This window comes from Oxyura jamaicensis, chromosome 11 (assembly GCF_011077185.1).
Source record: "Oxyura jamaicensis isolate SHBP4307 breed ruddy duck chromosome 11, BPBGC_Ojam_1.0, whole genome shotgun sequence".
Taxonomy (NCBI): domain Eukaryota; kingdom Metazoa; phylum Chordata; class Aves; order Anseriformes; family Anatidae; genus Oxyura; species Oxyura jamaicensis.
This window is the reverse complement of record NC_048903.1, coordinates 17285968-17309665: the sequence shown is the minus strand read 5'-3', so window position 1 is coordinate 17309665 and position 23698 is coordinate 17285968. Positions and strand designations below refer to the sequence as shown.

The 23698-nt window shown below is 37.4% G+C and overlaps 1 protein-coding gene and 1 long non-coding RNA gene across 4 annotated transcripts in view; one reads left to right on the top strand and one right to left on the bottom strand.

The window, feature by feature from the left end:
- The first annotated feature begins 468 nt into the window (after positions 1 to 468).
- On the top strand, positions 469 to 3033 carry LOC118172510. Its single transcript, XR_004753740.1, has 3 exons — positions 469 to 710; positions 1314 to 1444; positions 2922 to 3033. It is a non-coding gene; the product is annotated as an uncharacterized LOC118172510 (long non-coding RNA).
- A 1939-nt stretch (positions 3034 to 4972) lies between these two features.
- Positions 4973 to 23698, bottom strand: part of CDH13 (cadherin 13) — a 475482-nt gene continuing 456756 nt past the window's right edge. For all 3 annotated transcript variants that reach the window (XM_035336423.1, XM_035336424.1, XM_035336426.1), the window contains one exon: positions 4973 to 10521. In XM_035336423.1, coding sequence (XP_035192314.1) covers positions 10514 to 10521 — 8 coding nt within the window. In that variant the 3' untranslated portion in view covers positions 4973 to 10513. The remainder of the gene's footprint in view (positions 10522 to 23698) is intronic.

The following is a 23698-nucleotide window of genomic DNA, read 5'->3' as shown; positions in this document are numbered from 1 at the left end:
AAAACAATAGAGCCCTCAGCAAAACCTAAATGTAGCAGAAAATCCATCCTCTGGGCTAATGAAGATGACTAGTACAAGCCCATGCTGCCTACAGTCCCCACTTCCATACCTTTAAAGATATTTGAATCATCCCAATTCCCATATTAATTAGTCTGTAGTACAGTTTAATTGCATTGTACTATTTTTTTCCCAATGAACTGAGCTTTTAATGAGTACTCACTGTTTAATAACAAATTAAAAAAATAGCTTATTCTTTTGTGGGAGAGGGTAACAAAACACATCACTTTAACTTTTATATTTGTATATATATAGACATGCATTTTTAATAGCTTGTTTTGGACATTACAATTATTCCATTTATGTATCTATCTTTGTTATAAGTGAGCTACACCTTTGCTAAATAATGGCATTTAAATGTACCTACTGCCTTCTTCGCTCTTCTTCAATCTAAGCAGGGCAACAGAGGAGGACGAGCTGCAGCAAGAGAATTCTTATTTAAAATTGTTCCATGAAGAAAGTATGTCTTGGATTTTATCCACTCAACCCCGGAAGACAGAGCTGCGTACAGCACACATTTTCATTAGCTTCAGGTACTCAGCGCTCATTTGCTGAAGAACAAAGTACACAGTGCCAAGGAACAGAAATTGAGAGTGCCAGAAAGAACTTCAGCCCACAAGTTGTGTAAATGACGAAGACAACTGCAATTAAAAGTAGCTTTATCATGGAACTGATAAAAGAGTAAGCCCTGATAGGTCTTTAATAAGGTGCTAGGAAAGAGCATCTGTGTAAGGGTGGTGACTGGATGAGAAAAGGCACAGGACCCAGATGAGAGAACTGTCTTCAGAGAGTGAGAAGGGGGGGTGGGATAAAACAAACAAACAAAAAAACCAACAGTAACGCTGTTGTTTCTTATGCTGAGGGTCTCTTTGTCTTGTACAAATGCTGACTGGCAGCCCAGTGATATGTGGGGCCTGAAATGCCTGTCAGGATTAATAACAGGTTTAATGTCTGGCAGGTGTCCTGGGCAGAGGCTGACAACTGCTCAGCTGCCACGCGGCCGTGGGGCTACCTGACCTTCCCAGCCCTGTGCCTCAGTGGCCAAGGCTGTGGTCCCTGCCCCAGGCAGGGTTCAGCTCAAGCCAGTGCCTGTGTAAGGTACTGGCACAAGGTGCCTGCCTCTGCATCTTGGCTCTTTGGTCACTGCTGAGGTGGCTGCGCTTGCCAGGAGGCTGAGCCTCCAGTTGGATCTGCCACCAGCATGGTTTTGAACTGTGCCCTCTGACTATTTCTGTATTTCTACCTTTACATTGCAGTTCTGTTCCTACTGCCAAAACAGAGTGAGAAGAGGGTGCTTCACGGTCTTGTGGAAGAAAAAACAGAAGAGAATGCAGCTTGATGGGTACACACAGGTCAAAATCCCACCATCACCTCTGCCAGCACAATGGTGAGCATCTGCACTGAGCCCTTGGCAGGGTTGAGTGTGCAGGGTTTTTTAGTCAGCTCAAAGAAAGGATTGCTCTCTAGAGCTGTTATTGTTTCAATTTATCTGTGCAGGATCCAAAAGTGAGACATTTTCAACTGGATTAATGCATTTTTTACCATTAGTAACAATGGCAAAACTTGCCAGGTACCATGGCTAAGCTTTCTAGCACTGGTCTAATTCTTACATGATGGAGCTAATAGCCACAGCTTGAATATGTGCACCAGAAAGTCTAAATCTTTCCTCTAGAATTAGTGTCTAAAGGAACAAGGTTTATTGTAGTTGCTACAATATATCATTTCTACTTTGTGTTATTGTTTGACTCTGTCACATTCACTATCATCCCATTATGAAATAAGTATTCTGATCTTGTTCTTTTTGGTTTTGGCAATGCAGTGTATGAAAGGTTGAATATCTGTTAATTGGGGCACCTGCTCTCTAGAGGTTTTGCTGGTTTTGTTTGATATGAAGGATGATGACAGTTAAGTTACCTTGGAGATATAGGGAACATTACAATTATATAATTATTTTATCTGTTGGGGAGTTTCAGCTCTCAGTCTAGCTTTTTAGCACTGCCAGTGAACTAGGTGGTTCAAATCCCACCAAAAGCTAACTCCCTTGGTACCAGCCAAATTAATAATACATGCTGTAACCCCAAGGCAGGTTATAATCCCTGTTTTATGGCTACTTGGAAGGTGTTTACTGCAGCTGATCAAATAGCACAAAGAATGAGAGACAGCTGATGTTATGTTTTATTTATTTATTTGTGTACAAAGAAGCACTGTTTGATTTGCTGTCATTTCCAAATGTAGGCTAGACTTATTATCTTGCCACTGTCCCTGGCAGATCAATTACAGCAAGTGTAGGGTTGGCAATATAACTAGAATGGCAAAATTAGCCCCATAAAAAATTGTTCCCTGGTGGCTCCTGGCATGAAGCAAGATAACTGGTGTAAACAACAATGGCTGTATTTGTAAAAGTTAAAATTTTAAAATCCTGCTAGTAACATGAAGATTTAATCCAGTCTGTTAGCATTGTCTACTTATGGTTCATTATCCTTCTGTTAAAGTATGTCTTCAGTTTGGAAAGACAACACAGTGAGAGGTGTGTGTTTGTTTTTTTTTTTCATATGCATACCCCCAAGAGAAGCTGCTTATGAACATCCTGGTCCCAGGTCAATTACTGCAGTATGTAACTGTACTGAAGAACACTTTGCAAACAATTCGTTACATGTAAGAGTCGAGACGCAGTTTTTCATTCTGAATTTTCAGCATGCCTGCAAGTAAACAAGCACTTTTCTTCTTTAGATGGTAAGTCATAAAAAAGTACATTCAGCTACAGCGATGATAGTGAGTATCCCACAATTAAAACGTCACATTAGTTTTAAAATAATGGTGAAATGTACTGGACTACAGTAACTTACATGCTGTTGTAACTGCAGGAGCAGCGAAGGTCATCAAGCACTGGGAGGTGGCTGAGTAGAGTCCGGCCAGAGGCGTGGCAGTTGAGGAAGAGCATCCCGGTAGTTTTACAGCTGGAGCAATGACCCTTGCTTTGTTTCTGCAGGTAAGAAGGTTGTACTGAAGCCAGAAGGGGCTGTTCTGATTTACTATTGCAGGAGAAAAATGTAACTGGATTGAACTGTGCAAAGTTAGCAAGTAACAGGAAGACTGCAATCCAGAACGTGTGCTGTTAGATGAGGCATAAGGTCAGAAGGGCAATGGAAAGCTTCTACTGGACTAAAAACCTTCAGCATTTTCTCTCTTTGTTACCATTTTCTTGCTTATGATTTAACTTTATAGTGTTTCAAATGACCCTTTCAAGGTACAAGGCACAGCATTAGTTTAGGACAATGATCTCAACTGACACCAAAGGAGGTGACAATTTTGCTGTGGCTTTCAGGTAATGACCTTTTGCTCAATTACACCACAAGTGTCATATACGCTGTTTCATCCTCTACTTATTACGGACCACATAAAAACCCCCCTTTAGATTCAAAGCCTGATAAACCTTTGGCAATAGGCAAAGATACAAAGCAGAAGCCTGGGGAGGTGGGTCTCAGGGAAAGCAAACTGCTGTGGCTTGTACTCAAATGTTTCCTTCTAGTGCAGTGCTTCCTCCCCAGTGTCCTCTATTCTCACATGTAGTAAAAACCTTTTTCAGGGATATTCTATCTTTATGCTTCTTTGTCACTTTAGCTAACTTTCTAGAAAACCATTAAAAAAAAAAAAATCAACTCACAGGAATTTCAGAAATCCAACAATCTCAGGCTATGTACTGGAAAAAGAATTTCCTGGCAAAAAGGCAATACTGTCATAGTGCTATGATGCAAATTGCCTGCAATATTTTAATTCTGCCTAGCTTTCTGGTCTTTATTCTGGCCTTGGTTCTGGTCTAATATTTATTATGTCACCTGCTGGAACCTGCAATGACTGGGAGCAGCTGGCTGTACAGGAAAAAAGCACACTAAGCACCCCACTTCCTTACCTCTCATAATTATAGATTATGAGAGCTTGGACAAAAAACAAAATAGCATCTTATAAACCTTGAGTCCTGCTACTAGGAATGCATGTTAAGGGATAAACCTTGTCAATAAAGCCTAAAGTTCCTGGTACAGGACATTAGAGCAGTGCAAACTTCTAGGGACAACCTGTCCTAGAGCAGCACAGGCTTGAAGCACATAAGGGCTCTAAATTTTGGACTAAGACTTTATGAGTCAGGGCAACAAGTCGACTACATCTGCATTCATATCTGCGTGGTGATACTTCCATGGCACTTAGCAGGGGGAGGGAGCATATCAGACATGACTACGGACTATGGCAGCACTCAGTGTTAAAAGCCATCATGTCATCAGCCATGACAGCAGTGAGTACTACCAAACAACAGCGATGCAGTCCTTCCTGTAGCTTGCCAATGCGGTTCTTGCCAACTGACATTTGTTCAGCCTGTTTCAGTGTTACTATGTGCACTTTTCTGGATATCTCTTCTACATAAGCTGAAATGATGGTAGTAGGTGGGGAAGGTGACCAGGTGAAACAGAAAGGAGGTGGAACAAAAATCCATTAAAGCTTCTGCTCACAATTCAGCCTAGGGACATCTGACCTGGATTTCACTCAGTGTGACTCTTTGTAATGAAAGTGTGGCTTCAGATGGCAAAGCATTACTGTTACCTGAATAGATGCTGAATAATCTACTACTGCTTTCTTGTATGGTCAAACCTTAATTACATCTGTGACCTCCAGATTTTCACTCTATAAGCATGGCATGATGATGATGAAGGCCACAATTCATCTCTTTTGCTGAGAGAAATGTAGGAGCTTCTTGTATTTAGCTCAGGCTACTCCAGTGCTTTGACAGTCACAGGGTCGTTTTGCAGTCCTCCATTCCTGCTGTACTGCATCAGGAAGGTCTACGCCCAGACAAAAGGTAAAAGCCCATACATCCTTTATTGGAGCATTTCACAAATAAATTACAAGTTTCTTTGCAACCACGTCAGAAATCAAAACGTTTATTTACACCTCAGAAACAGCAAGCAATTCAGCAACTAGGGCCCAAAGGAACAATTAACTGGAAAAGTAGCTGAATTATTATTATTATTTTTTAAATCAAACAAAATATTTTTCGCCTTGCTTGAGCTTAAAAAAAAAAGAAAGGAACTCATAAAAAAATCTTGGTGATAACAGAGAGAGATAGAGAGATTGTTATGGGGCAAATATGTTTTTACAGGACGCTTCTGTCTGAAATGGCAGTAACAACACAACCTGTTTGTACCAAGTTCACCATCAGTTCACCAGACATGCTCTTGTTCTACAGTCCCAGGCAGCATGTGTATGCGTGTACATACACATAGTCTGACTTTACATTCATTTCTACCCCCAAATGATCAAATACAGCCACTTACAGAGAAGGAGTGCAATGGTCAAAAGGTTAATGAAACTTTCCTAAATATCTGTCCTGTTGAAAGCAGAGAAATGCAGAATTCTGGCTCTAAACCCTTCCCTTTCCACTTTTGATGACCAGCTGATATGTAGGCAAGAAAAAAAAAAAAGAGTTGGTAAATAATTATAAGTATCTTCAAATGATATAAATTTTATTAAGAGGGGACAGCTAAAGGTAGCATAAATACAACATGAGAGTTGGAATAAGCCTGGATTTCAGTGTGTGGAGTTTGTTGTTTTTTTGTAATCAGACTGGTTTGGCATATGTAACACAAGCTGTCTCTTAACTCATCTGCGAATCATTGGATTAAACTACTTATTCTGATTCCCCATGTTGTATTAGTCTCCATCTGCATATAGTATATATATATTTATATATGTATGTGTATATCTCTATATATCTACATATATACACACACATAGCAATTGTGCAACTAATAACTTTCCACGGAGAGTGGATGAGTGTATCCATTCCATTTGGACAAATATAAACCAAGTAGTATATCTTGATGTGAAAACAGTGTTGTCAACGGGTTATATGGTTTACACAGTTAATAGTCAGCTATATCTGCTTTAAAGAGAATAGCTGTTATAACTACTACTGAAATACTTTGCTTGTTAACTCTAAATATTATAGATCACAGAACTAATAGAAAATTGTTATTTTAGTTATTTCTCATTTTGTCTCCATTGGCCAGCATATCTCTCAGACAACTGAGATGCAACAAAGGAAAGATAGGATCAGAGTTTTGTCCTAGACTTGCTGTTCTCAAGCTGACATGACTCTGTTTAATATGATTTATTGTGTAACATACAACTTTAATTATATGAGTAATTATTAAACCCATTCAGAAACAAACTTGGCTTTTAGATAAGGAGTGGTGTAAAATTATTTGTGTACAAAATTCTGCTCTGTCTCAAATGGCTAAGTGCACTATTGAGACAAAACCCAGCATTTTTCTCAGTGTTTCAGCATGAAGTCTTGCAATGGAAAGACCAATGATGTGAAAGTTGTTACTATAACATCTTTCCTTTTGTAGTGATAAAACATTTAACATAGGTTCCTATGAACTGATTGTAAGCCCACAATTTAATAAATGAGGATTGCATTACAGTGATCCCTAACTTAAATGACTACACGAGAGACCAGGACAAATTACTTGACTACAGGCCACAGCCACTTCAAATAAAGGTTAAACCAAATTATGCTGGGTTCCTTAGAGACATGTTAAAGTGGTTGGTGAAGGAAGTGAGTCATCTGTGCTTTACTGTTCACAGTAGACCAGTAAAAACAATATGTGGAGAGGTTTAAATGAAAAATTTCATCTAAATACGAGTAACTGAAGCTCAAACAAGTCTAGTAATGGAATTGCTCTTTAATTTACACCAGTGTTAGTGAGATGAGAACGGGGCTCAGAAAGTTTATTAGTCAGTGTTCCACTCTTACCTAATTTTCCTTGGTAACCAGAAGGAAAATTCAGCTGGTTTCCTTTTGTTTTAATCTTCAGACCTGCAGTTACTGAACAAACTGTACATTAATAAATGCACATAAGCATATCGTGAGCACGCATATGAGGTGTACAGAGTTCAATTAGCAAGTACACCACAAATTAGACCTTTACCTTGCTAATGAACTCCTCTTGCTGATTGTTATACACACTTCGTGTTTTAACAGCAGATACTCTTTTGAAGTGAAATGATTTTTGCACAAGACATTTTATGCATGTCTGAAAAAAAAAAATCAAGTTCACTGCCTTTCTGACTCCAGACAGCATTGTATGTCTGCAAACGTAAGCTGAAATAAACATTGTAGTGACCAAAACAAAATAGCTAGGTAGAAATCAGCCCTGTATTATAAAAACAGCAAGCTTGGCTGAACAGGTTAAACATAATTAACTAAAAAGAAAGAAAAAAGACAACTAATTTTGCAACCTCTCTGCTTTTTCATGATAGTGTGAGAAACTAATAAATTATTATTTCTCCTTTGTTTTAGTAAATGAATATCATTTTTTGAGCTTCTTTTCAGGTAAGAAAATTCAGATTCTCATGTGGTTCCTCATTTGTATAATGCCACAGAAAGTGACACAGTCACTTGTTAAACAGTGTTGGTTCTCAGGTACGGTGGAGAAACATTAACATGGCAGCTTCATCTTCTCTTTGAGTGCTTAGGTAGTCCAGTGATTAGCTCAGTCTGTGGCCTAAAGACATAAATAGGAAGGAAGGGTGACTTTAGTTTGGTTGGAGTGATAAAGTTATAATGGTGATTAAAGCCTTTGATGCATCTTGATTCAGAGTTTCAGCCATTGTACTGACTTCTCTACATATCAAAAGGTTGCAGTATTATCTGAGAAGAAAGATTTCTTGTCCTTGGGCACAAATTAGTAGAAAGAGTCTATCCGTTAGTGCAGTTCCAGGTAGAAGATTTTTTTTCTTTGTTCCTGGTTTTGGATGCCCTTGGAATGATCCACCAAATGCTATGTGAACCGTGGTGTAAATTAGAAAAGGGTAGCTTTATCTGGTACTTGATAGAAATGACACTAATGGCAATGGGTGTCTTTTTGCAGAGGTGGGTTTTGCTTGGTAGAAAGAGGAAGAAAGCAAGTAGAAAAAGAGTATTCTGGGGGGAGGATATTATCATTTCTTTTATTCAAGCTAGGGGTTTCGTAGATCAAAGTGAAGGGTGCAGTTTTTCTTTGGGTGTATTTGGATGAAGTCACTAAATATGTATCCTGAAAATCCAGTAGTGTTAGGCATTTGTTGATTTTTTTTTTTTTTTTCATTTTGAAAACATTGCCTTTTTTTTTTTTTTATAAGACATGACTGCTGATGATAAAGCAGCAACACATGATTATTACAGGGCATGGGCAGAGAAAGAGAACTAGAAGCATGCCCATATTAATGTTTGAGATCAGGCACTTCCCTTTTAAATGCCTGCCGCTGCATAACAGCCCACTCCTGAAGTCCTTCTTGCTCATCAGAAACTCCCACTAACCTCAAAGCACCACTGTGGGAAGAGAAACACCGAGAGCGTGCTGCAAGAGAAACAAGGTCAGTGGGAGATTTCACTTGGCCATGACTGCAGGAGTTAAGCTGGAAGAGAAAAACAGGTTCTTGTTTGAAGGCAGCTTGTATCTTATCAAGAAATTTACAATGATAGGGAAACTCATGGCACAAACTAATTCACAAACTAATTTTTCCTCTGTTGCCATTGTTATTACCCCTTTTGAATAAAAACAAAACAAATATCTGTTGTCATATTTGGTACAATATAGGAAGTCAGAGAAAAGCTATTGTACAGCAATTTTTAACCACCAACACACATTTAATATCTAGTGTAGCATTATGGAAAACTAAACGTATGTTTGGAGTTTGTAATGTTTCCAAAAAGCTTTACTATTGAAACATATATTTGATGTGGAAGATATGCTCATAATCTCACTGTAGTAAAGACGACATACAGTATGACTCATAAGTACTGTAAAAATGCTAACTAAAGAATGCAGCTGCAAAGTTCTATTGCATAAGGAAGCTTTCTTGTTTAAACTTTAAATAAGCAAGTTTATTAAAATATTCTAAGACACTTACCTTACCCTAGTTACTGGCAAGCTCTAATAAAAGCCACAGTCTGTCACTAGTATACTTTTTGTGTTAAATTTATAAAAATTTGGTGTGAGCTTTGATGGATCATTTACAATTTATTAACAAGATGATCATCTTGATACAGTTAGTTTTTTCTTTTTTTTTTTTTTCAGCCTTACATGCTCACAGAATATAAAAGGATTCATATTCCTACGTAACGAACACCCTTTTTTCCCATGTCTGCAAACAAGTGTGGTAAGTTTATGCACACAAAGAAATGCTCTTGTTACTCTTAACTGGAAACTGTGTGTACATGTGTATGTATGTATATATATATATTCAAAACTATATGTATATGTGAATATATTTATATAATAGGGTATCTGCTTTCCTCCTTGCGCTTATATGTGTGATGACAGCTGCACAGAGGCTGAGAGAGAGACCTGTGCTTCTGAGAAATACCTTACTTTTGCTGTTCTGATCAGCTTCTCATACAGACATATACTGACTTAACTGTGTCTGCACAACTGACAAAAGACTTAAATTTTGTAAATTGCCCCCGCAAATAATTATCTGCAGGAACATAAAGGAAGCTGACTTTACCCCCTTCAAAATCAGGCCCAGCATGTCCCACTGCTGTCGATAGCAACCCACACGGAGCCAGTCACAGCTGACTGCTCTCCACTGTCTCACAAATCTGAGCTCGTCTCACCTCCTGGCACTGCTCCTGCTGCAAGGGAAGGCAAAGAGCTGTGCTCCTGGGGGATCTTAAATTCCAATTGGGGCATAAGGAAAGAAGTCCAGATCAGAAACGAGCCAGGAGGACTTGCATTTCCTGTTTGCTGAACCTGAGGTACAAGAAGTGCTGCTGCAGAGCCTTGGACCTGCTTCGTTTGGTGTCAACAAAGAGGCTCTTTTAGTGATATGCTTGCAATAGGCTCTCTCCTTCTGGCCACACCATAAACAGCAAATACAGTAGGTTTAGCCATACAGAATAGTTATAATTCATCTGTGGCTGTATTATTCTGCTTTGTCACTTGCACGGTCCAGATGAATATTTTATAAAAGCTAAACCAGTCCTATAACTCTTCTCTCCATATAAATATATATATATATACATACACTCATACATATACAAATACTAACCCACAGACAAAATATTTTCTGAACAGTTGAATAGCAACAAGTCAACAGTTAGAAAAAAATGGAGTCAATCTGTTTTCTGCTCCCCGAAGGTCAAGTTTAGATGTCATGGTCTTTTAACATTCAGTGAAAAGTCACATAAACCTTGCGTCTTGCAAGAGGAGTCCATTAATAAATGGAAGTTAGGGTAGAGGCTGTCAAACACCAATGTACAGTCGGACAGATTGTGAGGTTGCAAATTAAACTGAATCTGGAGCAACTGAGGCCTAGTAGTGAAGAACAGTAACTGTAAACTGCAGTCTTCAGATCTGACGTTTTCTTTTTTCTTGTTGCCATGGCAACACGGTAGGACAGCTTCAAATGTCAGGAGTTGTTACAGACCTAAATGATGGGAAATGTGTGTGATTATTACTATGCAGATCACAGTATCTTTTAGTTTCCCCCCTCCCTCCCCCCACCCCCCCCCCAAATTACTTACTGAGTATATGCACATTTATCAGTAATTCACCATGAATTATCCAGGTTTAGAAACAATTATTTGTGAAGACAGAAATCTCCAGGAGGAAATCCCAAAATGTCACTTGGAGCATTCAGAGACCTTTGCAGTGCAATTCAGAAAGATGTAGAGTTGAGGCCCGAACATAAATCTTGAAGTTAGGACCTAATTCTTCCCATCTGACACCTCTTTAATTTATATTGGTGCAAAAGTGCAAATAAAATGCCAGTAAGCCTCCCTTGCGTGTGCACACTGACTAGTAAAGAGCAAACAATATATTTTTTTAAGAATAACAGTCTAATTTGTGAATATACCAGGGATTAAAAGAGCTGGCATAATTTATTAACGTTGCTACAGAAATACAAATCTCATCTTTGTTGCCTAACCTTTTAATTTATTTATTTTAAGTGAAGGTAGAACAACTTGAATGATTTTGGCCATTTTAGATGGGTACCCTGATAATACAAAGTAAGTAAACAAGTTTAGAGAAAACAAAGATTAAGAGCTAATCTATCAATTGTAGATAATGGGTTGCTTTCCTCCAATTTCACTTGGTATCAACAGGACAGTACTGAGTTGCAAAATTTGGCTTTGCAATAGAATCATAGAATCATTTAGGCTGGAAAAGACCTCTACTAAGATCATCAAGTCCAACCATTAAATAAAAAACATGTAAGAATGATATTAACAAAACACATAGCTAAGGTGATCTGGAGGTCAGTTTAGAGCTTGCCTGTGGGCTGATGCTGGTCTGGCCCCTCTCAAATGAATTCAGTTTCTGACCTTAGAGTGTTGGTTTACTGGTTGTACTGGCTTTGGCTAGGATGGACTTCACTTTCTTCTTAGTGGTATTTATGGTGGTATGTTTTGGGATTTGTGATCAAAAGAGAGTTGTTAACAAAGCGACGTTTTAATTACTGAACAGTGTTTACATAGTATGAAGGCCTTCTTTGTTTCTCATGCTGCCCTGCCAGCTAGTAGTCTAGGGTGCACAAGAAGTTGGTAGGAGCACACCTGACCCCAGCTTAGCACAGGGATATTCCATACCCTATGCCATCAAGTTCCTCAATAAAAGCTGGTGGAAAGATGGGGGGAAGGAGGGAGGGGGAAGGACATCCAGTGTTATGACCTTTGCATCCCCAGGTAACGATTATGTGTGCCAAGTCCTGCTTTCCTGGAAATGGCTGAACATCTGCCTGCTGATGGGAAGCAGTGAATGAATTATTTTGCTTTGCTTGTGCGCACAGCTTTTGCTTTACCTGTTAAACTCTTACCATCTCAACCTATGATTTTTCTAGCTTTTACCCTTCTCAGTTTCTTCCGTGTCTCACTGGGGCAGAAGTGAGTGAGCAGCTGTGTGGTGCTGAGCTGCCCACTGTGGTTAACTCATACCAGCGTAGCAACGGCCTTATGGAGATGCAGGGCTCTGTACCCTGGGCCAAGATGACTGTGGCATCAAAACATACAGCTGCTGTCAAGCATGCACATGAAAACCGACACACAGTCAGGAAACGTTTGTCTAATGTATATTGCATCTGTACCCTTAAATGATGAAGTATATAATTCTGTCACTATTACAGACAACTGCAGAAGAAGCAGTAACATAATGGTCATTATTAGATGTTAGTCTGTGCTCTTCATTTTTAATTATCTGTTTTTCCTTCAGGCCAACTCAAATTTAATATAATTATTGATAAGGCTGTTTTTGATTTTATCTGCTTTTTTCTTGTTATAATTTTGACATTATTTGAACTGACTTTAATATTAAAATCCTCCAGCTAGGGGCCTGTCCAGATGGGCTATACAGCAAGACAGACACCTGGATAGCATGCCACAGCCTGCCCTTCCCCTGCAGCACAACCTCAGTTCTGTTAAACAAAGGTCAGTAAAGCAAATTAAACAAGTATGAGAATCCATAGAGGGAGTGATGAATGAGGCTCACTGAAGTGAGAAGTGCCACTGAGATTTCCAAATAAAACAAAATCTGGAATTGCCTGGGATGGGGATTTTTAGCATGCATCTTAAAGAAAAGGTCTGACCACAAAATTAGGCTTCAGGCTTCTATATAGGAACTTTGTAAGCATGACTACCAGAGTTTGGATATGTTTGGATTAAGGGCTGGCTGGGACTAAATTCTCATAAGCAACTTGATCTCCTGGGAATGTGAAACGCAAAAGTTTGGGACTCTGATTTCACAGACTATCCGAAAAATATATTTCCAAGTCACAATGACGTTTATTATCATTAAAGGGCATTTGTTCAAGCCTGACTCAAAGTAAATAATACTGGCTTTTGAATCAGCAAAGCTTCTCTGAATTTTTTGGAGATCCCTGGAGGTCTCCTTGCTAAGGACAGGCACTTGTATGTGATAAAGTATCTCTTATACTGAATTGCTGTATCCATAGGCTGAAACTTCAGAGGAATCTGTCAGCACAAAATTTATAAATATCACACAAATTCAAGCAGCTAGTGACTGCTTCACCAACAGCTTGTAAATAAAGGGCAATATATGTTGATTTATGTGCAGACCTGAAGAAAAGCTTGTATATTTTACATCATATTGACAGATGCAATGAATGTTACTACCTTATCACACACCTTGCCTTTCCTGAGTAAACTATATATTAAAACTAGTTAGGTCAGCTTTAACTATGAATATATATATATATATATATATTTTACTGTACTAGTTGAAGGCTAGCTTTTCTCACAAATATAAGCATGCTTTTGGTTCTCCATGCCTGTTCCCCACTTGCCTCTAGAAACACCACCCTAGTTGCCTTCTCCCTTTCATTCTGAAGCACTGCAGTTCCTGCCTTGACTTTCCTTCTACTGAAATCACTTATCAACCTCATCATATCTGACTTGTCAGCTGTCTTTGACACATTCAATCACATGCCTGGAAATCTGATGCTTCCCTCAGCTCCTATGACTGCATCTTCCTATCATTTTCCTACAAGGTCTGTAATCACTTTTCCTGCATGTCTTTTTCCTATTCTTTACGTTGCAGGTTTCTGGGGAAATTTTGTTTTCCCCAGTTCAATTTCTTGCCTTTCTCTGTGCTACCATTCATACACGTTCAGCGATTGCTTCAGGGCTGGCAGTTCAGAGATCTTACTCTTCCTACTTGTTTTTTCATTTAGACTACAGTGTTGACCTCTACCTTTTCAGTGTTTAGCAGACAGCTCTTCACAGCCAAAAACTGAGTTCTTACATCTTTCCCTTAAAGCACTCCCTTCCAGTTCTTCTTTTGATTGCTCTGGACAACACTATCATCCTGCCTCTTATTCTAGCTTAAAAGTGAGACAAAATGGAGAACGTTTTTGTCACAGAATCTCCTTTCTAGGTATGTGTATTTAGGTTGCATCTTAATCTGGAGGATTCTTTCACACATCATCCCAAAGGGCTGTTTCTAGCCATTCAAACAGCTAAATATCCTGCCCAGGCTCTCCTCAGCAGGTTTGCAACGTGTTTTCACAGCCCTTGTCAAAATCAAGATACTGTAACTTCATATCCTGACAGTCTTTTGCTGTACAGAGTATTTTCCTAAGCTGCCATTTCAACAACACCTCTGTTACTGTGACTCCTTCATTGCGTCTTCCCTAAAGCATGTCTTTTCATGGGATCATCCGCACATGACCAGTTTTTCATATTCATACACTATGGCACCAACTGTCATTGACATGTTTTCAGATAAACCTTTTGGGCTTTTTTTCCCCAGGCTTTCTCATGTAATAGGAGGAGCTCCCTGCAAGCATGTGTAAAAAGCTTTCTCCTTAGCATCTGTTTCTTCTGATAGATCTACAAGAATCTTGAGATTTAGCAAAGGGTGCCAAGACTAGTATGAATCCAGCTCAGCCATTTCACCAGCCTTAATTGAAGTTGTGTTAAAATAACTTATTCTAAACACAGTTTGAAGGAATAGTACATACCCCTTGCTTCTGGCTTTTAAAACAGCTCCAACATTCAAAATTAGGGGCTATAAAATTTATGTAGCTAACCAACTTCAGTACTTCCAGTAAGACTATTCAAGACCAAATCTGTTTTGGTTCTTTCTATTGCAAATAATGGTGATTAAAGAAAAGAATTTGCTTGTGTCCAATGGTGAAGTTAGTCTAACTTTTAGTTTCTGTGGTTAATATCAAAGTTTGTCAATTACAAATTTACTTTCTAAAAATATTCTGATATAATCTTAAAAGGTGTGTTATTGGACATTCATTCTGGCTAGTAATGCCCTTAAAACAAGATCTACAGAAATCAAAAATGACCAAAGTATTGTGCAGAAAACTTAATGATGAATATAAGCAGACCTATAGAAATCACAGAACTGCTCTAGTATATATTTCTCTGCAGATCTGATCAAGCATCTGGTTTGTATTTAAAATGTCTTTATTTGCCCAGCTGGATTGCTATTGTGCATTATTGTTTTCTGTACAGGAATTGTAGTTTTCTTGTTTGCTTTTCTTTCTTTCTTCTGCCAATAAGGACCAAATGAAAGTTCCAGAAATACACACAGACTGCCAAAGTGTTAGGGCAGTTTGATCTCTAAACAGCCAACCTAAAGATGACAGGCTTCAAGTGTTTATCCACTGACTTTTGTTTTGTTTTGTTTTGACCCATTCTCGTGCATTTTATATTTACAGTTTGTGTTCAGCAACAGGTTCTTACTATTTAAGGAATACTGTGAGTATGAAATGTGTAAATGCATGCAAGGAGAACATTTGCTGACCCATGCTAGCTCTTTTAGGAACCTAATGCCCTGGCACGCCTGTGCCTGGCAGGTTTAGATCTGTACATCCTAGTAATTATTTTATATTTGTAGCATTATATGTAAATAACATCACTATATCTATAGCTCATCTCAGCACATAATTATTACACACCATGTGTTAAAACCATGTTTTAAATGTGATTTCTGTCTACCTACTACAAGTAGGTAGGTTAATGGTTTGCTAGGTGAATGGTTGGACATGATGACCCAGGATTCCAACTGTTTTGCTGTATACAACTGCAGGTATGAAAGCCACAAAGGTGATGTGTACATTGTTGTTCTTTTATTGCCAATAGCCACCCCCCACTCATTCCCTTTAGAGTATCTGGGGAATGCACAAGCAGCATAAAGCTAGCATAACTATATAGAACTTATTTTCCCCAGAACTCACTCTCAATGCAGTCTCCAATGTGATCATCACCATTTTTAACCTCACAGGTTTCTGCTCTAGCTCTTCTGTTCCTGAGAGAAATGTTCAGCCACATTCCTTTTACAATAACAGTCAAATAGTGAAATAACAGTGAAATTTGCAGCGTTGTTCTTATGTGCTTGCTGTCTGAACTGTTGCTATTATGGTTAATTTGTCTCAGATAAGAATTCATGGCTCATTATTGTAAATGGATGGTGATTTTTGGCATTAGTACTTTGACACTGGAAGATCATTTTTGCTTTTGTTGGTCAAGAAAATGAAAACTGGACGTGTTTATCTGGATGGAGTGTAATAATACTATAGGAATATAGGTCTAAAGTATGCAGTTTAAGGTAGGGAGATTCATAATGTAGTTACCTAAGATGGAACAAAATCCCCTTTCTACTCCCACTGAAGTTGATTGGAAAGTCAGAAGGTTTGAAGTAGGTGGCAGAAGACTCTACAGGACTGATATCTGAATTATCATCTAGGCATTGTGGTTTCAGACCCTGAATTGCTTCAAAAAAGGAGCAAGCCACCTAATAAAGACAAAGTGTCTATAATATCGATTTCTTCAATGACTACAGCCACCTGTCTACTTCACAGTAGACTAATTTAAAGTTTATTCCCTACACTGATTCATATGATAAAAGACAATGGAGAAAAAAATGTACATAACTCTTTAAAACCATGAATGCATAACGCCCCATCTTAGAAAAAAAATACAGCCTTTCGCATGTAACCTTGTTTACCATGGTTCAGGATCTGGAGAGCTCATGGTCCATCAGAACCCTTCTAATCAGCTGGTAAACAATCTAATTTGCCAAATGACTTCTACTTAGCTCAGAAAATTATTTGTGATTTCCAGAAACTTTACCTTTCTACATTGGAGCCTTAGCTTTCTCTGAACATGTTTGTAAATTAGTGACTCAACCCCCTGCTTATTTTAAAGAAACAGAAATAACTTGATTAATCCAAACCCTTGAAAGATGTGTACCTTATGAGACCAGACATGCTCCCTTCTTTCCCCACCATTACAGACTCTGTGTCTTAAAAGACAGTTTAAACCTTATAAAAATTAAAGGCATTTAGGTTTCATGCTGACCCTCTGTACAGGAGTGAACTTTACCCAAGACGTATTCATCCTGTAATTCTCATTTAACATAGTGAAGAGAGTTAACACAGCTGGAGTCCGGAGTTCAACTCAGGCATGCTCAATTTCTTTAGATTTCCTTCAATTACCCTCTCATCAGAAATATTACATTAATCTCTGCATAATTTAAAGTCTCCGTTACATCATGGACTTCATCAAAACCTTGGTAATGTTAAAGGGGTAATGGGGAAATAGTAGAAGAGATCAGAACCGTGTTTCTGATTAGGCAGTTAATCAACATTCAGGTACCTCTTTCCTGGTTTTAGCATCTATAGAAGAGCATTAATTAGATACACAGTTATTAATATAGCCTTCATGTAGAACTTAGAAAAATTTAAATTGGTTTAATGTATATCACTGGTAGATTTGTTGTGGGTGGTTTTAAACACCAGAATTATCATTGTTTTTGCACCACTTTCCTATAAATGCTAATATCTTGTACATTTCTGTAAAAATAGTTATTTAATAACTGTTATACTTTTATATATATATATATATATATAAAATACTTTTTACGTAATAACGGTGTATGTTCACCTGTAACCTCTTCAGTGGTCCAATGCACTGAATGCAGTAGTGCCAAATTTTAGTGGTCACTAGTTTTGACTGTCCTGGAATTGTCTTCTGAAAAAAGAATCTTTTCACTGCAACTCTCACTGAATTTGAAAGGCTGAAACAGCTGTCTCCAGACAGATAACACACAACCTTATTCCAGCAGCTAAGAAATCAATTTTTAGTATCAGGAGTAGCGGTAGGTATGCTTGTGGCTAGAGCAAATGCATGAACTCACTGAACAGTAATAACATTGTAAAAAAAAGATTTATAAAGAAGAGAGAAGTAAATGAGTTTATCCTTAAAATTTGCAGCTTATAACATCATATATAATTTGTTTCCCATTTATATGAGGAGATGATTCCAAAATTCTTAATGATAGGAAAAACACAGTATGCATTAGTACTGTGTTTGTGAAATGAGTGTCTTATAATTCTACTCAAAGCTCCAGTAGGCACTCATATATCAATGTCAATATTTAACTTTGGGAGCTAAAATGTCGGCATGTGCTAAGCAATTGGCCAAAATTGGCAAGACTGGGGAGAAACATGCCAATCCAAACTAATCAGCTTGCACAGGGGAATAGGTTGCTCAGGCTGAAGTCATTTTCAAAGGGTATCTGACACCAGCAGATGATATTTCCAAGAGTCTCTCTTACACTGCTAACTCATTTATTATAAAACTATACTGGCAGATCTGGAACAATGCTGATAGACACCAACACACTCTTCTAACTTCTTGCACTGGCCTTGCTCACTGCTGAATTCTTGTTTCTGCTTCTCCTACTTGTCTTGTAGCTACATATACGCACCCTATTGGGCTGTTCTTGTGATGTGCAAAATGTACATGCATGTAAGTAATACTGTCTAAGACAAAAGTTCAGCAACTAGAAGACTAGTTAAGTTGGCTCTGAAATTCAGAAGCGTGTATTGCCCAGGGCAGTGCTATGTTTATGTAATACAATTCATATTTACTATGGATCTGGCATACCTCACTGAGGGTGGTGTAATTTCTCTGGTAAATCAGCTAATACATTGCAGATATTTTATTCTATATTTGAAATTGTTACAGATTTTAGATGATACTTTGCCAGAGCAATGTCACCTTCATTTGACCAATACTAAATAAATGCTTCCTTTCTTTTCCAGTTTGTTCAAAACAAAACAATTGCAGAGGTGATTACCTGCAGTCTGGAAATGTATTTTCTGATGCTCTAATCTGATAAATTTAGCTGAACAACTGGAAATATTCGGAAAGCGAAATTAATAGGTACAGTTTTGAAACAGTAGCATTGAACAAATCTAATTTCTCATAAATGCATAAAAAATAACAGCTACCCAGTCTCTTAAAGCACAGTATAACTTTAAGCAGTCAGGTCTCAACTTCCATAGGTTAGTTTACTAACAGTTATCAGTAAGTCGAATGTATTCATAAATAGGATTGTAGAAACATAAGAGTTGGAAAAGACCTCCAAGATCATCTGGTCCAGCCATCCCCCTACCACCAGTATTACCCACTAACCCGTGTCCCTAAGTACCACATCTAACCTTTTCTTGAACACCCCCCATTTTGTAGTCTATCACTTTTCCTGAACAGCCTCTCTAGATGTTTATTTCAGCAATGTTATTTCTCAGATTTGTAGGTGTACACTAATCCCAACTTGAAATACTAAAATAATCAACTAAAAACTCCTCCTATTTAACAAAAATAAGCATATTTAATATGCTTAGCAGACATGGAAAAGGAGAAATCAAAAGAAAATTGCCAAGTTTGGCTACACTAATACTGACCAGACTTTATTTCATTTTTTTTTTTTTTTTTTTAAAGAGGAACTATAAGCATGACCGGCATGAATACTAACAAATGACACATATGCACTAGATGTATGGGTAAAGAAGAGCCTTACAATGTAGGTCTGCAATACTCCAAATATCAATAGGATTTTAAAGGCTTATCATCAGCTGTCTAGAAGAGAAGCAAAAGCAACATCATCTAACCTTCAGGTCCAATCTAATCTCTCTATTCAGCTTCAATATCACATATCACATTTAAAACTGAACAGCAAGCTGTCAGCATGAAGAACATATTTTGAGGTGTTGGGATGTTACAGAGTGGGGAAATATCCAAGGAAGCAGACACTTAAAATAAAAAACAAAACAAAACAAACAAAAATAAACACTCCCACTGTGTCTAATAGCCATTATTGATAGAAAAAAAAATATTTATATATTTGACGTGGTCACCAGTTTAGTTCCAGTTTTTAGTCACAGTCCACCCCAGAACAATTCAGATAATTATCTTAAGTTATATATTTAGCTGACTTTAAGAGGTCACTCAGAAATACAAAATATTATAAATCTATGGTTTCTGATGAGAAAATGAAAACATAAAAGTTGCTTTGAATTCATACTACTAAATGGTCTATCAAACCAGTCTCTTTAAATGTTCATTTCATGTCTACAGAATAACTGTCAGGAATGATATTACAGATTTTAAGGAACGAACTAGCTGTATTTGCTGGTAATTTTTTTTTTTTTTTTTTATTTTTTTTACATCACAATCACACATCTTCTAAACTAGTGTTTTTTCAATTAGTATATTTCTGGAACATGTTTGAATGGTTTAAAATACACAAAACCTGGCATTTCTTACCTAATTAACTCATTAAAAGTTAACATCATTAAGTACATTTTAAATATGTTTATGTACAAGTTGAGGGTATTTCTACTTGTCATGTATATGACTAGGTATAACATCCTCTGTACAATTAGGTATGTCCATATGGACTTCTGTGCCATTTCAAGCCCCATTAACTTTAGGTGGGCTCCCAAAGTCGACTGCACAACAGGTTACAGAACTGAGTACACCTGCACAGAAATTAGAAGACTGGACACAGAGGTCTGTGGTACAAGTGAAACTCACATCATGACTGTCTTGATTTGACTACAATACCTAAACCTTCAAACTATCCTTCCCTCACTAGAGTCTAATCAAGCAAAGTATCTAAAGAGACCAAAAAAAAAAAAAGGTATTTTTCTCTTACACGTGTTCGAGAATGTGTCTGTATTCACTGATAATTTAGCAGTAACAATAATGATGTTAATATGAAAAAAGCACCTGTAATGAAGACAGTAAGTATCAATGTAATAGAGAGAATTGCTGGAGTTACTAGTTTTAAGAAGTGAGATTTATACCCCTGGAGCTCACTGGTTGTCAGTACTTTCTCGTTACTTGGGTATCATTATTTATGTACTATGTTATATACCCGCATGGTATGTACTCTAGTGGAAGAAAGGAACTTTAATTAGACTTGTGCAAACAAACAACTTTCACAGCAAAACTCTCCCCAGTTTTTGAAATTCTGGCCAATATAAGAATATTTTGTTTCTCAGAAATGGGAAAGTTTCTTCAGCAAAATTTCCTAGTTGTCCTAGTTAAATTTTTGTTGTAATTATCACTGCTCTGAAAAGTAGAAAAATGCCATAGAAGATTAAAATATGCTAAAGCAACCCTAAAAGGTTCAGGATAAATACAAATAAATAAATACACATGCATATATTGTTTTTAGCAAAGTCACCTTTTGTAACTAGCTCCTCTGAAGCTCTCTCTTTGGAACAGGATTTTTTTTTTTTTTTTTGATGGGGGGAGGGGGAATAAAAATGCTACAAAAATAAATACTAGTTGAGCCCTGAAAAACTTATTTACACGATTGTCTAAGACTCAGCCAAGTCACTCACAGTAAAGGCTGAAAACTGAATCTGTGGGTAACCAAACTGCACTTGTGAACAGAAAGAGCAATGACCTTAAAGGTCTTTTCCATTTGAAACTTTCTGTGATCTGTCTTAGTCTCATGCCATTCAAGAATGGGTTGCTTCAGTCTTCAGACATTTGATGTTCCTGCATAAATAACAAAGGATGTATAAGAGATACAGATGCTTCTATTGCTTTGAAAAATGAACTGAGTGAACGATAACACTTTAAATCTGCCTGTCCATGTTCAGGACAATTCAAATCTGTCAGCTAATACCATTTAATTTTTTCTAATGTTTTAACACCAAACGTAATTTACGAGAAAAAAATAAAACATTGTCTGCTGACACTGTAGCTGCATGCCTCAAACAAGAAAAATATTATGGTAGTGGAGGAAGGGCATTAAAATTGGAAAAGTGAATGTAATTAATAGAAGTTAAATTCAAGATTGTCTTTAAGGCTTCTTTGCAATCACAGTACTGACATCTGTCCAAGTCTCTGTTTTTCAACACACCTGAGGCCTTCCATCTTCAGTTTAACAAATTAATTCCAATGTAGAGACTTCCAGCTCATTTAAATTCTTCATAGCACTGTTTCCCCTCCAGCCTCTCACCTTACTCTCTGTTCATAGTAATGGAATATTTTGCTTACTTGATTCAAGTCAACTGGCCAGGTTAACAAAAACAAACAAACAAACAAACAAACAAAACAAACAAAAGCCACATGCACACACACAGACAAAACAAAACAAAGAAAAAAACCTTATCTTAGTTGACTGTCAACTACTGATATCATTTTTTTTTTTTTCCAACATGAAGTGTTTTAATTTCCTTGTAAGAAAAAAAAAATAGACTAAGTAAAATATTATTTCTGGTGTGACTGACCTACTAATGAATGCTCCACGGTCTGCTTGTTCAAGACATTACTGCTGTGTTTTTGAATCTTATTTCAGTACCTTGTTTCAATAAATTTGAATTTAACTTCATCTTTTTTGTTCATAAAATATAAAAGGAAATATGAAAACCAATTATCATTCTATGATTAGTCAATTAAGTGAAATAATTATTGTCAAATTAAAATTCCAGATTTCAAACAGTCCTTTAAATAATAATATAAATATTTTGTCATTGGTATAAAGCCAAATCCTGCCAGCTAGAGTAGTTCTTTTGCAGATTTCCACAGGGTTTTTGTTGCTGAGCTCATTATGACAATATATACAGATTTGTTTTTGATATTTTACCTTTTTAACTTGTCTTGTTTTCCTCATCACTTGTGTGTAACTCAAATCCTAGAAGTTCTTTAATCTACGTGTTTGACTTGACTTGTTCTAACCAAGTTCTTCACAGAAACTTTCTCTGACATGTCATTGCCAGTGTAGAAAAAGAACAGCTCTACCAACCTCAATATATCTTGTGATGAGATTGCTGTTAAATGTAAAACATACGCTTAACAGTCATTTGTTTTAAATTGATGAGAATTGAGCAAAATTTGCAGGGACTGCTATTCTCTCTTTTAGGTATTTTTCATTCAACCCTAAATTAAATGTCAGCTACCAATTTGTAGGTTGCAATAAGGGGCCTGTTTTCTCTCCCCCTCTGTCTCATCATTGGAAAGTTTGTAGATATTCTCTTCTTGAAAATGTTTGGGAGCCTTCCAGAGAGAACCATCTGTACCTCTAGTGTTGTTGAGCCCCTTGCTTTGGTTACATTCATTCTGAACAGAGCTAGTTTACCCATGTCTGCTGAAAATATGAGGAAATGAGTGAGACAATGAGTGAGCAGTAAGGAACAACATGGGCAATCTCAGGCCCAGCAACAGGCATGCCCCATAAACACACGTTTTTTCCTCCTGCTTTTCCTTTCCTCAAGTATGATTTTTGTTGTCCTTCTCCCTGACTAGGAACCCAGATCTAGTTTTTTTATATGTTCTTCTTCCTCAATCTGAATTACTAAATTCTAAGTTATATCTGAACAAATTGGTCCTACGTTGTCTGCAGTAGCACCTAGAAAAATCTCACAGAGGACATCATCTAGGTCTTGTTTTAAACATGGAATCTAGAATAATGACATGAGGTTTAATATTCTTTGCAATAGTTGTTAGCATTAACTAACTAACTTCGGACAGTCCTGTACCTGAAAACTATATATCTTGCCAGCTTGAAGTCAGTGATTCTCAGAGGTAATAAGTTAGGCACAACGATGCCCTTTTGTCAATCAACTCCTCATTCAGCATCTTTTAATTCCACCAAACAGCTTATTGTTTTGTTGTGGAAAAGCAGCAGTCTGCCCATATACTTGCTTATCTTGCATTTTCTACTTCTGCTTGACAAGAACCCCTAAACTTTCTCTTGTTATATCTGGGCAACTCCCTTGTCTGTATCCCATTATCCCTCAATATCCTGAACACAGTAGGCAGCTACAGAATAGG